Here is a 15,009-nt window from a genome sequence, read left to right as displayed (position 1 = left end):
GCGTGTGCACGTACGTCCGTGTGCGCGCGCGTGTGCGAGCGTTTGTAGGCCTACGTGTGTGTGTGTGTGTGTGTGTGTGTGTGTGTGTGTGTGTATGTGTGGGCATGTTGTAATTGATATGACTGCTGGCTGTGGACACTGTATGCAAATGTATTGGTTGGGCAGAAGTGAGCGGGGGCAGTTGGTGGGGCAAGGGGGGAGAAGTTGTGAATGGGGCAGAAGAAGGCGAAGGTGGGGTTAGAGAGCCACTGCCAAAGACAGACAAGTGGGTGGGGTGGGGTGATGGGGGGGCGTGCAGGTAAGGACAGGAGTATATTGCTGACTGTGGAGAAAGTATGGGGGGGTAGGCAAGAAGCAGGGGAGTAGAATGAAGAGGGCTGATGATGCTGTAGATGACGTGATGACGCTTGTGTATACATGCGTGCGTGCGTGCGTGTGTGTTGGGGGGGGGGGATTGAGATCTGTGCATATCTAACGTGCTGTACTCTTGTGTTTTTGCAGAGAGCTATTTACAAGACAGTGTTTACAAGACCATCGTCCTGACGGCTTTTACGGAAGCCCGGCATGGACATCTTAGCGGGCGTGCCATCCCGTGCCCAAACAATGGCATCGACAACCTGTGAAGGGTGAGTAGCAAATAACCTGGGCAAGATTTTAGGAAGGTGACACATTAGGAACACATTAATTACTTGCAATATCTGTTCTTTGTTCATTTGTGGATCAGGGCAAGTTGTAGGTTCAAATTGCATACAAGTATGTGTTTGACTGTGTGTGTGTGTGTGTGTGTGTGTGTGTGTGTGTGTGTGTGTAGTACTGCAGTGAATACATTGGGGGGATGAGGGTTGTTGTAATGCACATTGTGTGTGTGTGTGTGTACATGTGTACCTGCACGTGTGTGTGTGTGTGTGTGTGTGTGTGTGTGTGTGTGTGTGTGTGTGTGTGTGTGTGTGTGGAAAGAGGGACTGCAGTATTCACATGGGGGGATGAGGGTTGTCGTAATGTAGGCCTACATTGTGTAACTGAGGTGTTCCTGCACAGCCCGCCCCTCGGGTCTCGAAATCGCCACCTTCTTAGTAAACACATCGGTTCGGGTATGGCAGGCACAGCACGCTGAGCTAAAGGACATGTCCGATAGCTCAGTGCTACTGATACTGTATGAGGCTTCGGGAGGGAGGTTTACTAACGTTCCACGGCACACTTCCAGTTGGCCTCAATTACATACGTGTGTGTGTGTGTGTGTGTGTGTGTGCGTGCGTGAGTAGAGACCCTCTGCGCTGGCAGCTGGGTTCCTGGAAGCAGTTGGAGCAGCAGCATCAGCAGCTGAAGAAGAGACATGAGGAGAGCAACAGGAAGACAGTGGAGCTGCAGAACTTCCTCAACGCCCTGCGGAGGAGGGAGGCAGGAGAACCTGCTGCCTGCTCCACCACAAGGGAGGAGAGGGAAGGAGTTACACCTGCCAGCCCTAGTGCAGGAGAACCTGCCTGCACCACTTTAAAGGACGAGGGAAGAGCAGGAGAACATACGGTAAGTGTTGTAAGTGTTGTAAGTGATCATTTTCATTCAGGACTCTTGTGCCAGTCAGTCAAACTGTTTCAAGGAACTGTTTCGTGGAAGCAATCCAAAAGGAATTTGGATTATAAATGGAAGTTGTAACCAACTTGGTTTGTCATGCACCACTGCATCATTCATTGTTGATCATTCCTCTTCTGTACCCACCTCAACCAGCAGGAGGAGAGCAGGGGAGGAGGAGCTCCTACAGACCCATCTGCTTATGCAGAGGGTGGGAAAGAGGCAGGAGAAACAACCTCCCCAGCCCAGGAGACGAGGAGAAGGGCAAAACCACGATATCACATCTACAGGTAGTTCAATTCAGTAGTTGCAATTTTGGGCATGCTCAAAATCAGGAAAGAAAATATTAGCTGTGGGTGTGTATCTAAAAAGGTCAATAACGTGGAGTAGAAAATAAAACAGAAAGTGTGTGTAACTGAACATGGGGAATTAGTGAAGAGAATAAGTCATTAAGCCAGATAGTGATGTATTTTCTACTCCATAACATAATTTCAGTAGTCACTACAGTACACTAACTGTCCTTTTACATTAATAGGGTCTGCCAACATTGTATGAGGACACTCCTCCAGCAGGAAAGGGCACGATTCAATAAGCTCCTCTTGAAAGAGCAAGCCATGTACAAGGTAGAATATGTCATTGTCACTGTCATTTTATAGCAGTTTATTTCCAGTATTTATGACTTGGAAATATACACTTTCACACAGTAACATGTGGGTCCTCTCCATGTCCACCATTTTGAATTACCAGTCTGTCATATGTCTTTGGCTATAAATACGTTGCTGTACTTTGATCACGCCAGCAGTGTATTGCTAGCAGTATATTCATGAAAAGATCACATCTGTGAATGGGGAGCATACAGTTTGAAAATAGAGGACTAAAATGACATATTGTACCTTTAAAGGAGCTGATGAGGAAGGAGAGGGAAACTCTCCTCAAGCTGTTGAGGGAGGAGCGCGCAGAGCTCATTCATGCCATAAGGAAGGAGATGTTGAGAGAAGAAGTGGAGGAGAAAAAGCGAAGGGCAGAGCTTATGAAGAAGAGAGACAGGGAAAATGAGGAGGGCATGAGAAGAGCATGGCAAAAGGGACAGCTCTATATGAGTTACACAGACGACAGTGACACAGACTCGGACGAGTTTGATGAGGAAAAGCACATGACTACAGAGGCAGAGAGGAAGCTCAGGGTAGAGAAGGAGAGAGAAGAGAGAGAGCTGGAGGAGAAAGAAGAAAGCGAGCATCAAGCCAAAGTGATGAGGCAACAGGTCCTTGAGGAAGAGAATAAGGAACAGGTGGCAAGTGGATACATACAGAAAGAGAACCCACAGGCCATTACCAAAGACGTGGAGTGCAGAAAGCAAGAGGAAGACATCGGAAAGGAAGACCTCCAAAAGCATGAGGAGAGGAATATAAGCATGGAAACAGCAGAAGTGAGGACACATGACATAATTGAAGAAGAGAAGGAGAAGAAGGAGAACATCGTGGTGCACTCCGCCAAGCACAGAGAGGGAGAGAGCAAGACAGTGGATAAAGAGAAACATCAGGATCTTTGCAAAGACATAGAGGAAGAAAGACAAATGATGCCAAAAACAAATGACGACATGAAGAGAGATATAAAAAATGAGGAAGAAATAAGAAAAGCTCTTGAAAAAGAACAGCTCCGAAAGGCAGCTATTTTGGCGGAGTTTGTGAAGGAGAGGACTGAGCAACTTATCGAGGACACAGAAAGTGAAACCGATTCGGACGAGGACTTTTTCGACGAAGAAGAAAGGCGAGTGATGTTGGAGGCATGGGAGGAGCTTTACAAGGTGGAGAAGGAGAGACAAGAGAGAAAGCTGGAGGAGAAAGAGAAAACACAGGGCATGAGCAAAGACCTGGAGTACAGAAAGCAAGAGGAAGACATCGAAGAAGAGCTCCAATGGCACGAAAACGTCGAGATGTGGACACTGGACATAATTGAAGAAGAGACGGAGGAGGAGGAGGAGGAGGAGGAGGAGGAGGAGGAGGAGGAGGAGGAGGAGGAGGAGGAGGAGGAGACAGTGGTGCACAATGTCAAGCATGAAGAAGGAGACATTAAGACAATGGATAAAGAGATACATCAGGCTCTCAGCAAAAACATGGAGGAAGAAAGACATGTGATGGCAAAAACAAATGATGACATGAAGAGAGACATGGAAAAATCCGAGATGAGGTCGCTTGACATGGCTGAAGAGCTGGAGCAGCAGAGAGTGTTGATGGCGATGGAAGGTGACAGGAAAGATGCAAACGGAGCCGCGTGCAGAGTGCAGGAGACATCGAGGAAGGAAGGCAATAATGCTGACAACCTACAAGGGTCACTGTGGCCAGAGATAGACTTCGACTCAGAGAGCGACTCGGGCTCGGAGGAGTCCTCGTTCGGTGATGAGGAGATAGACATGATTCTGGAGACACTTGACGAGATGGGCAAGAGTAAGAAAGAAGACGTGGGATTCAAGAAGATAACTGAGGAAGAGAATGAGAAGGTGGCCACTGAATTCAACATCAAAGATAACCCCCAGATCCTTCTCAAAGACCTGGAGGAGAGACAGCACTGCGAGGAAACAGTTATGTTCACTACTGCTAACATCAAGCCAATGGAGGGAGAGGAGAAAGAAAGTAAGGACAATAAGGAGCAGATGGCAAGATGCATGGAGAAAGAGAAACTACAGTCCATTATCAAACACCTTGAGGACAAACAGCAAGAGGAGGAGATCAGAAAAGAAGAGCTCCAAAAAGCAGCCATGGCATTTGTGAGGAGGAGGACTGAGGACCTCAACGAGGATTCAGAAAGTGAAACGGACTCGGATGAGGACTATTTTGATGAGGAGGAAAAACAAATGATCATAGAGGCAGAAAGGAAGCTCAAGGAAGAGAAAGAGAGAGAAGAGAGACAGCAGGAGGAATGGAAAATAAGTGAGAAAAACACCAAGCAAAGGATGCTTGACATGGCCCAAGACATGGAGGAGCAGAAAGTGTTCATGAGGAAAGCTGCAAACAGAGTCATGTGGGGAGAGCAGGAGAGAGCGAGGAAAGACAATAATGACGAAAAACGTCAAGGGTTACTGTGGCCGGAGATAGACTTCGACTCGGAGAGCGACTCGGACTCGGATGAGTCCTCGTTCGGTGATGAGGACACAGACATGATTCTGGAGACACTTGACAACATGGACAAGAGAAAGGAAGAGAAAGAGAGAGAAGAGAGAGAGCTGGAGGAGAGGAGAATAAACATGGAAAAATCCGAGATGAGGACGCTTGACATGGCTGAGGAGCTGGAGGAGCAGAAGGTCTTGATGGAGCTGGAAGGTGAAAGGAAAGATGCAAACAGAGCCGCGTGCAGAGGGCAGGAGACATTGAGGAAGGAAGGCAATGACAACCTACAAAGGTTACTGTGGCCAGAGAAAGACTTCGACTCAGAGAGCGACTCGGGCTCGGAGGAGTCCTCGTTCGGTGATGAGGAGATAGACATGATTCTGGAGACACTTGACGAGATGGGCAAGAGTAAGAAAGAGGATGTGGGATTCAAGAAGATAACTGAGGAAGAGAATGAGAAGGTGGCCACTGAATATAACATCAAAGAGAACCCCCAGCTCCTTCTCAAAGACCTGGAGGAGAGACAGCACTGCGAGGAAACAGTTATGTTCACTACTGCTAACATCAAGACAAAGGAGAGAGAGGAGAATGAAAGAAAGGACAATGAGGAGCAGATGGCAAGACGCATGGAGAAAGAGAAACTGCAGTCCATTGTCAAACACCTTGAGGACAAACAGCAAGAGGAGGAGATCAGAAAAGAAGAGCTCCAAAAGGCAGCCATGGCATTTGTGAGGAGGAGGACTGAGGACCTCAACGAGGATTCAGAAAGTGAAACGGACTCGGATGAGGACTATTTTGACGAGGAGGAAAAACAAATGGTCATGGAGGCAGAAAGGAAGCTTAAGGCAGAGAAGGAGAGAGAACAGAGAGAGCAGGAGGAATGGAAAATGAATGATGAAAAAGCCAAGAAGGTGATGCTTGGCATAATTGAAGGAGAGAAGAAGGAGGAAGAGCAGAAGACAGTGATGCACCCTGGCAAGAACGGAGAGGGAGAGCGCAAGACAGTGGATAAAGAGAAACATCAGGCTCTTTTCAAAAACATGGAAAATGAGGTAGAAATAAGAAACGCTGAAGAGAAAAAACAGATGCAAAAAGTAGTGATGGAGATGCAGAGAGAAGAGAGAGAGCTGCAGGCACGTGTATGCATGGAGAAAGAAAAAACACAGGCCACCAAAGACCTGGAGGAGATCAGAAAAAAAGAGCTCCAAAAAGCAGCCATGGCATTTGTGAGGAGGAGGACTGAGGACCTCAACGAGGATTCAGAAAGTGAAACGGACTCGGATGAGGACTATTTCGACGAGGAGGAAAAGCAGATGATCATAGAGGCAGAAAGGAAGCTCAAGGAAGAGAAAGAGAGAGAAGAGAGAGAGCTGGAGGAGAGGAGAATAAACATGGAAAAATCCGAGATGAGGACGCTTGACATGTCTGAGGAGCTGGAGGAGCAGAAGGTCTTGATGGAGCTGGAAGGTGAAAGGAAAGATGCAAACAGAGCCGCGTGCAGAGTGCAGGAGACATCGAGGAAGACAGGCAACAATGCTGACAACCTACAAGGTTTACTGTGGCCAGAGAAAGACTTCGACTCAGAGAGCGACTCGGGCTCGGAGGAGTCCTCGTTCGGTGATGAGGAGACAGGCATGATTCTGGAGACACTTGACGAGATGGGCAAGAGTAAGAAAGAATATGTGGGATTCAAGAAGATAACTGAGGAAGAGAATGAGAAGGTGGCCACAGAAGTCAACATCAAAGAGAACCCCCAACTCCTTCTCAAAGACCTGGAGAGACAGCACTGCAAGGAAACAGTTATGTTCACTACTGCTAACATCAAGACAATGGAGAGAGAGGAAAAAGAAGGAAAGGACAAAGAGATTAAAGAGAAACATCAGGCTCTTTTCAAAAACATTGAGCCTGCCAAGGAGATGAGGCAAGAGGTCTTTGAGAAAGAGAATAAGGAGCAGATGGCAAGATGTATGGAGAAAGAGAAGCTACATGCCATAATCAAACACCTTGAGGACAAACAACAAGAGGAGGAGATCAGAAAAGAAGAGCTCCAAAAAGCCGCAATGGCATTTGTGAGGAGGAGGACTGAGGAACTCAATGAAGATACAGAAAGTGATTCGGATTCAGACGAGGACTATTTTGACGAGGAAGAAAAGCAAATGGTCATGGAGGCAGAAAGGAAGCTTAAGGCGGAGAAAGAGAGAGAAGGGGGAGAGCTGGAGGAAAGGAAAATAAGTGATGAAAAAGCCAAGAAGGTGATGCTTGGCATAATTGAAGGAGAGAAGAAGGAGGAGGAGGAGAAGACAGTGATGCACCCTGGCAAGAACGGAGAGGGAGAGAGCAAGACTGTGGATAAAGAGAAACATCAGGATCTTTGCAAAAACATGGAGCCTGCCAAGGAGATGAGGCAAGAGGTCTTTGAGACAGAGAATAAGGAGCAGATGGCAAGATGCATGGAGAAAGAGAAACTGCATGCCATTATCAAACACCTTGAGGACAAACAGCAAGAGGAGGAGATCAGAAAAGAAGAGATCCAAAAAGCAGCCATGGCATTTGTGAGGAGGAGGACTGAGGACCTCAATGAAGATACAGAAAGTGATTCGGACGAGGACTATTTTGACGAGGAAGAAAAACAAATGGTAAAGAAGCTTAATGCAGAGAAGGAGAGAGAAGAGAGAGAGCTGGAGGAATGGGAAATAATTGTTGAAGAAACCAAAAGGATGCTTGGCATAGTTGAAGGAGAGAAGAAGGGGGAGGAGAAGACAGTAGTGCACAGAGAGGGAGAGCGCAAGACAGTGGATAAAGAGAAACATCAGGCTCTTTTCAAAAACATGGAAAATGAGGTAGAAATAAGAAAAGCTGTAGAGAAAAAACAGATGCAAAAAGCAGCGATGGAGATGCAGACAGAAGAGAGAGAGCTGGAGGCACGTGCATGCATGGAGAAAGAGAACCTACATTCCATTATCAAACACCTTGAGGACAAACAGCAAGAGGAGGAGATCAGAAAAGAAGAGCTCCAAAAAGCAGCCATGGCATTTGTGAGGAGGAGGACTGAGGACCTCAACGAAGACACAGACAGTGAAACGGATTCTGATGAGGACTATTTTGACGAGGAGGAAAAGCAAATGGTCATGGAGGCAGAAAGGAAGTTTAAGGAAGAGAAGGAAAGAGAAGAGAGAGAGCTGGATGAATGGAAAATAAGTGAGAAAAACTCCAAGCAAAGGATGCTTGACATGGCCCAAGACATGAAGGAGCAGAAAGTGTTCATGGAAGGTGAAAGGAAAGCTGCAAACAGAGCCATGTAGAGAGAGCAGGAGAGAGCGATGAAAGAAAATAATGATGAAAAACAACAAGGTTTACTGTGGCCGGAGATAGACTTTGACTCAGAGAGTGACTCAGACTCGGAGGAGTCCGCGTTCGGTGATGAAGAGACAGACATGATTCTGCAGACACTTGACAACATGGACAAGAGAAAGAAGGAAGATTTAGGTTTGAGGAAGAGCGGCATGGAGCAGAAAGTGTAGGAGCGACAGAGAGGAAAATATGATAGATTTGTGAATGAATGTTGTGACACAGACATGGAGAGAAGCAAGAAGAGGTTGTAACCAACCATACGCAACTTATTTTCTAACCATATAATAAATATAGACATACAAATACATATATTAAAATTCACATTATTTTACAAAATTTATTCAATAAAAATGTGCCTGGTATTCAAAAAAAGAAAATGTTACCTCATTTGTTTTCCTTGAGCTGTGTAGTATAACTTATTGGTAGTCATAGTGACTCCTCAATGGTCCAATCTAGTGCATTATTAACCAGTGTGAGGCTCTTCGATGATTGGCTCTACATACAGTCTATAGCATGCATTGACTCATAGCTGGAGCACACCAAGATGAGATCATTTATTAAATTATATATGTATTTCAAAAGAACAACCATTGCCCACACTCATGCAGATGATGCACCTGCTTGGCTATCTACACAGAATAAAAACTCAATTGTATGGTGATAGATCACTGACATGTAACAGTGTGTATATCAGTGTAGATAGATAGATAGATAGATAGATAGATAGATAGATAGATAGATAGAGCTGGACTATGACGTGTTTAAGGAGAGATGAACAGCAACATGTGTGATGTGCTATAAATTATTTGGATTATGTAGTACATTTTTAGACTTGTACAGGTAGCTGTTAATACCAGCTGGGCATTGCTGCCTGTTGCACCTCCTCTGGTGCCCATGGGTCAGCAATGAATAATGAATTAAAGTGAAAATAACTGAACAAAATAACAAAGGCATACGAAACCAATGTACGGTTTATTGTAAAACATAATTCAGTACAGTAAACACATCCCATTGCCTTTTTCACACACACACGCATGCACGCACGCAGGCACGCGCACACACACACACACACACACACAGCAAGCATTTCTTAACCTGTAATGTAAGTCTCTGAGGACCGTGATATGTAACAGACTCCATCGTAAAACACCAAAAAATAAAAACTATAATAAATATTTTTTGTTAGATTAAAAGTCAGCATCTAGGGTGAATGTACAGTCCTTCATACTTGACATCACTCCAAATCTCTGGTATTCAGCAACTCTCTTCTCAAAGAAGTTGGTCTTCCCTTCCAATGAGATTGACTCCATAAAGTCAAATGGGTTCTCAGCCTTGTATACCTAACAGGACAAAAGAGATATATGTGTTCAGAGGACATTTTCTAATAGACAACATCAAATGTGTGCAGTCAGTATAGAACTATGAGTCAAACGCTCAGAGTTGAGGCTGGTGCGAGAGCGACAAGCCAATATAGTAAAGAGACGAGTGTGTGTGTGTGTGTGTGTAATTATTGTCTGGTCAAGCGCAATTTCAATCTTCAATACCTACATAGACTTTTGACAATTAAGTACACTGACTATTATGCACTATTTTGCTATTGCCCAACAGGAACATACTGATAGATACCAGTTATCAATCAGAAAAGATTATGTAATTTACTGTGATAAGTGAAGAGGAGAAACTTAAAAATAAGAAAAATAAAACTCTTTTCATTAGAAATGCAGTGTTTACATGGTAATAACAATAATGTGAATAATGATAATAGTATTAATAATACCAATGGCAATTACAAAGCAATAATTATTCACTGCAATAAGGGGGAAGAGAAAACTGCAAAGACAAAACATCAATAACAACAAAAACAACAACCAACCAACAAAAAACGACAACAAGAACTAGCATACTCACTCTGCACATTCCCAAGTCTATGAGCAGTCGGTCAGCCACAAACTCAATGTACTGCTTCATCAGGTTGCAGTTCATGCCAATGAGGTCCACAGACAACGCCTCTGTCAGGAACTCCTGGCAATTTAAAGAAGCACATCATCACCTCCATCAGTCATTTTCACTGCACTTCACAGGTGTACATATGTATGTGTGCCATTTGGTTCTGCTCTCTTTCCTTTTTGTCTGTTGTGGCTTTGACTGATTCAGTTTTTTTTTATTATAGAAGGGGATGCTAGTGATTAAGTTTCCATTTTATCTTCACTGTACATTTTGAGAGATGAAACTGTCCGTGAACCGAATTGAGATGCACGACCAAAAGGTTTTAGACTCTAAACCACCGTCATCTGGAAACTTTGGAGGAAAACAAAGTGTCCAGATGGCGGTGTCTGCTCCACTTGAGCCACATGCCTCCTCCCTTCCCATACTGTACCTGCTCGATGCTGACGGCTTTGGTGATGATGTCTTTGACTCTGTCCCCCGCCGGCTTCTTCACCAGGTGACTGTACAGCAGGCAGGCAAAATTACAGTGCAGACCCTGAAAAATGTAGAATTGAATAGAAATAAATAATAGACAATATCAATAGTATAACTAAAATATAAATGTTCTTCACAAAGACTGACAGGCCCCTTGTCACCAATAACGACCACTTTGCAAAAACACGCAAACACACATTATATTACACTTAGCTGACGCTTTAAAAAAAAATCCAAAGCGACTTGCATGTATTTTAGGTACAGGGTATTGGCTACAGACCCTGAAGCAATGTGGGGTTAGGGGCCTTGCTCACGGGCACTTCAGCCATGGATGGAGGTGCTGGTAGGGGTGGGATACAAACATGCAACCCTCTGATCTGAAGACCAGCGCTCTAACCACTGAGCCATTGGCTGCCCCCCCACACACACACACGCATACGCACACACACACCATGACATGGCCATAACAATACCATAACATAGTAGTAGTGTCTTGCAGGATGCTCACAGGCTTCCCAATGAAGTGGGTAACTTACTATGCGTCACCAACACAGCTAATTTAAAGTCCTCTCTAATGTGCATCTCTTCCTCAATCCTCACCTCATCCCTGCTGATGAGCTCGTTGGAGTAGGTGAGTCCGGGCATCAAGCCTCTCTTCTTCAGCCAGTAGATGGCAGCAAAGGACCCCGAGAAGAAAATACCCTCCACTGCAGCGAACGCAACCAGTCTCTCCCCTGCCAAAAAACACCACATGGTTAAGGTGAAGAACAACTACGATGGGAAAATTGCAGTGTTTGTATTAATCCAACATTAGTAGGTGCTTTTGCAGCGTTTTTCATTGGACATAAGGGGGAAAAGTGTAACTGATTTGTACTAAATGGTTTCGTTCAAATGTTGACATTCTGGAAAATGTCTATTATGTTTGTCCATTCTTTCTAATGGATACATAGTACATACAAAAATGAATATGAACAATGTTGCATGTAATAACTACATACGGGAACTCCAAAAGTAAATAATACACTTAAGTAAAATTGGCCAAAGTACATACCAAAGGTTGACTTGCTGTCTGAGATCCACTGTATAGCCCAGTCTGCTTTCCTCTTCACACAGGGCATGGTCTGGATGGCATTGAATAAGTAGTCCCTACGATAGAGGCAGGACAGATCGAGACACAAACATAATTTATTATATTCTTAAATACTGAGATGTAAATATCTGTGTTTTTGTATATACCCATGTACGTTTTTTTTTTTTTTTTAAAGCTCGCTGTGTTGTGCTGGTGAATTGCTTTTAAATGTCTGCATAGATGGCAGTGTTTTAAGCCTCATTGTGTATGTATTTGTTTAAATTGCACATGTGAATAAATGTGCATGTATTTGTTTACATTTGTTACATTTGTTTACATACCCCCCTAACCTCTCCCTACATCTCCATCCATGGCTGAAGTGCCCTTGAGCAAGGCACCTAAAAGCCACATTGCTCCAGGGACTGTAACCAATACCCTGAAAAATAATAACTAAGTCGCTTTGAATGAATAAAAGCGTCAGCTAAGTGCAATGTAATGTAATGTAATGTTTAAATGCACATGTGTCAATGAAAGGCGTTAATTCATTCATTCATTCATTCATTCATTCATGAGGCAGTACTTAGAAAAAAGAAAGATAATGAAAACTGTGCAGACGTCTCCCTCTGTGGTTTTTAGCACTAACTGAAACATGACGCACACCTGACACCTGTGATCAAAACAAGAGCTGTAAGGATCTGAGTACGGTATGAGATGCCGAATTCAGACGTCAACACAGTTCACTCCTCCCACCAATAATCGATTTTCAATGACATGAACAAATTTGAGCCATTGGATAAAACCATTGGAAGCCATTGGAAGTGTTTTTAAAAGGTCAATGGAATTCACCCAACCCTCCACTAAATGTTTCTCAGCTTCAGACCCTCTGTACAAATGACAGCAGTACATGTAGTCATGTACTGCTAACTCTCCCCCCATCTAACTCTCAGCGGGTCCCCTTCATATGTGGGGACTGGTGACTCAAGCCCCTTAAGACGCTCCTGTTCTCACCTCTCCTGGAGGTCTCTGATGTACGTGTTGATGAGCATGCCGTACATCTCTGAGTGGACGTTCTCGATGAGGATCTGGAAGCCGTAGAAAGAGCGAGCCTCTGGAACCTGGACCTCCTGGCTGAACCTCTGGACCTGGCACACGGACGGATTAGAGCAGGGGTGTCAAACACACTTTGGTTCAGGGGACACATGCAGTCAATTTCAATTTTAATTGCAGTCAAAGTGCACTTGACTTGACTTATAACCACAAAATGTCCCTAAATTCTGCTATACAGTAATGGTGCAACATTGGGCCATTTCACATAGACCTTAATTACCAACAACAATGAATGCATCCTGATCAACGGCTATCAATACCTGACAGAAATGAAGAAGAATGTGAGAAAAGAGTGGTCAAACTGGTTTGACAATGAAAATCAAAATCTGAGAAGGAAGTCCGGCACTCACAAGGTTCTCGTTCACTATACCATCACTAGCAGCAAAGAAAGCCAACACATGAGATATGAAGTGTCGTTCATCTGGCTTCAAGCTGTCCCAGTGTACGAGATCTTTGGATAAATCTACCTGCAAACACAAGAGCAATTATTTATTACAAATTATATTCGATTAGATTCAATTATATTGCCATTACACACGTTTGAAATCCAAGGTAACAGAAAGCAGTAGAATGCATTGTAAAACTGTGACAAGATAGAAGAAAACGCAACTCTTGGAATCAGCGGAGTGCACATAGGCCTACATTTTGGGGGGCGGGGGGTGCTTCCATATTGAGGCTATATTACAGTACATTGTGGCATTTTGTCTCGTGCTTTTGATCATGAAGCATTTTTAAATTCTCATGGAAACATGGACCACAGTAGCCTACATTGAATTTGCGACAAAAAAACATTCCAAAAAGAACTTTCAAAAATGGCATTTTCTTGTCCAGTTGGGCAAAGGGGCAGGTGCTTGAGTACCACTTCATCCCTATCTGTGCACACCTGCTTGGAAAACTTACTTCTTCCACTGTCCAGAAGGATGCTTGGGCTTGCTTGTACATCCTCCAGATGTCTGGGTACTGGATGGGGAAGATGACAAACCGCCTTGGGTTTTCTCTTAGCAGTGGCTCGTCTTCGTTGTCTTTGTTATCAGGCATTTTCTCCATGCCGTTGGCTGTGTGGCCATTCTGCGCAAAAGAACACATTTCATTTCCATTTTACAAAGAGAGAAGTGGTGTTTAGATCTGGTGGATTAAGCGAGCTGCAGCTCTTTGATGACGTTTCTGTCTACGACCAAAACAACGGCCAAGTTCCTTGTATGGTAGAGAACAGTGAACGCTAATAGAAAGCCAATTTAGAACACAATTCTGAATCAACCGATCATGCAACAACTGTAGCAGACAAACAGGAAACAGGGATACACTGTAGCAATTTATTGAAGTTAGCCGACAGAGCGCACTAGCCCTTGTATCATGTCGAACCCCCTAAAGCAGCTATAAAGCTATTGGTTATTCATTTCAGAAAACGATTGCTCCCATCCTTCGGATATGAAGTCGCAGTTTGAAACCCCGTTTATCACCGACTACGGGATAATAATTACTACACCACGGTTTCTTTGTTGCCTTGCTGGCTTTTGGGTTAAACAACACGGTGAAAGTCAACCCAGCCTCCCCATTAGAAGACGTGCTTTTCAGTTAACATGGTAGGCTTTCAGTAACTTAACACATTAAACACATTACCTGACACGGTTGAATGTCGGTCCGGAAAGCCGTACCATTGTTCTGTTCCATGGTGCTTCACAACAGTAGCAGAGTCTTTTATCAAGCTTATGTCATCCGTGGATAGCCAGAGAGATTCTAGAATGAGAGGGGACATATGGCGGCCATCTTGGTGACGCCTCCGGGGTGCTATTTCGCGATTAAGTAGACCAGATCTGAGAGTCAATGGGAAAAATGAATGGGGAAACTGAGTATAGGACGGAGGGGAACCCAGCGGTTGTGAAAACCATATGGTTGAAACGACCGTGAAAAACTGATCAATCTAGACTACTTGGTTGTGTCATACGAGTCAAAATAAAGCTTTTTGAGCCACTTTTCTCACGGTTTTTTTGACAGAGCGCAGGCGCAGTAGTTCCATAACGGCACGAGAGCAACGGCTTTTCAAAACTGAGCATGTGCATAATTTCGCGTGCGCCGATGCAGCCAGATGATTGGATCACTGGCAACGCAGCTCAGCAGGCACATTGGCTCTTGTTACCAGAAAGGCGGGAGATGTGCGGGTAGACGCCATATTTGCGTTACGAATCTTCACCGTTAATTTCTATGTACCTGTTCTATCTCCTCTTACTAGAATATTTCTGGGATAGCCATGATTACACAAAAACGTCAGATGACGAGCGCCCTCCATCGGCAATAGTAGGTCATGCGCGTTTAAAGGGCTTGACTGCATGGAACTCCATTGCCTTGATTAAATTAAAATGTGTTACTGTCTGTGTCTACACAATGTTA

General features: G+C 44.3%; 2 protein-coding genes across 2 annotated transcripts; one reads left to right on the top strand and one right to left on the bottom strand.

Annotated features, from left to right (window-relative positions):
- The first annotated feature begins 3,585 nt into the window (after positions 1–3,585).
- LOC134436245 (trichohyalin-like) lies at positions 3,586–8,406 on the top strand. Its single transcript, XM_063185377.1, has 2 exons — positions 3,586–5,491; positions 5,987–8,406. The coding sequence occupies exons 1-2, from the start codon at positions 3,647–3,649 to the stop codon at positions 7,973–7,975; spliced, it is 3,834 nt and encodes a 1,277-aa protein (XP_063041447.1). The 5' UTR covers positions 3,586–3,646; the 3' UTR covers positions 7,976–8,406.
- Positions 8,407–9,054: 648 nt separating this feature from the next.
- Positions 9,055–14,344, bottom strand: rrm2b (ribonucleotide reductase M2 b). Its single transcript, XM_063185376.1, has 9 exons — positions 14,242–14,344; positions 13,522–13,689; positions 12,972–13,088; positions 12,523–12,656; positions 11,497–11,591; positions 11,046–11,179; positions 10,402–10,506; positions 9,933–10,046; positions 9,055–9,364 (listed from the first exon to the last, which is right to left on the bottom strand). The coding sequence occupies exons 1-9, from the start codon at positions 14,290–14,292 to the stop codon at positions 9,212–9,214; spliced, it is 1,071 nt and encodes a 356-aa protein (XP_063041446.1). The 5' UTR covers positions 14,293–14,344; the 3' UTR covers positions 9,055–9,211.
- Between the last annotated feature and the right edge of the window lie 665 nt (positions 14,345–15,009).

The sequence above is a fragment of the Engraulis encrasicolus genome, chromosome 20, assembly GCF_034702125.1.
Source record: "Engraulis encrasicolus isolate BLACKSEA-1 chromosome 20, IST_EnEncr_1.0, whole genome shotgun sequence".
Lineage (NCBI taxonomy): Eukaryota > Metazoa > Chordata > Actinopteri > Clupeiformes > Engraulidae > Engraulis > Engraulis encrasicolus.
This window is presented reverse-complemented; position numbering and strand designations above follow the sequence as displayed.

What these genes read in the sequence shown, in the direction of transcription:
- LOC134436245 (XM_063185377.1), top strand. Translation starts at nt 3,647, where the DNA reads ATGGATAAAGAGATACATCAGGCTCTCAGCAAAAACATGGAGGAAGAA. An exon ending in ACGAGGAGGAAAAACAAATG is followed by an intron (nt 5,492 to 5,986) that starts GTCATGGAGGCA and finishes GAGGAAAAGCAG; the next exon opens with ATGATCATAGAGGCAGAAAG.
- rrm2b (XM_063185376.1), bottom strand. Translation starts at nt 14,292, where the DNA reads ATGGAACAGAACAATGGTACGGCTTTCCGGACCGACATTCAACCGTGT. An exon ending in CCGACATTCAACCGTGTCAG is followed by an intron (nt 13,690 to 14,241) that starts GTAATGTGTTTA and finishes TCTTTTGCGCAG; the next exon opens with AATGGCCACACAGCCAACGG. An exon ending in AAGCCGTCAGCATCGAGCAG is followed by an intron (nt 10,047 to 10,401) that starts GTACAGTATGGG and finishes TTAAATTGCCAG; the next exon opens with GAGTTCCTGACAGAGGCGTT.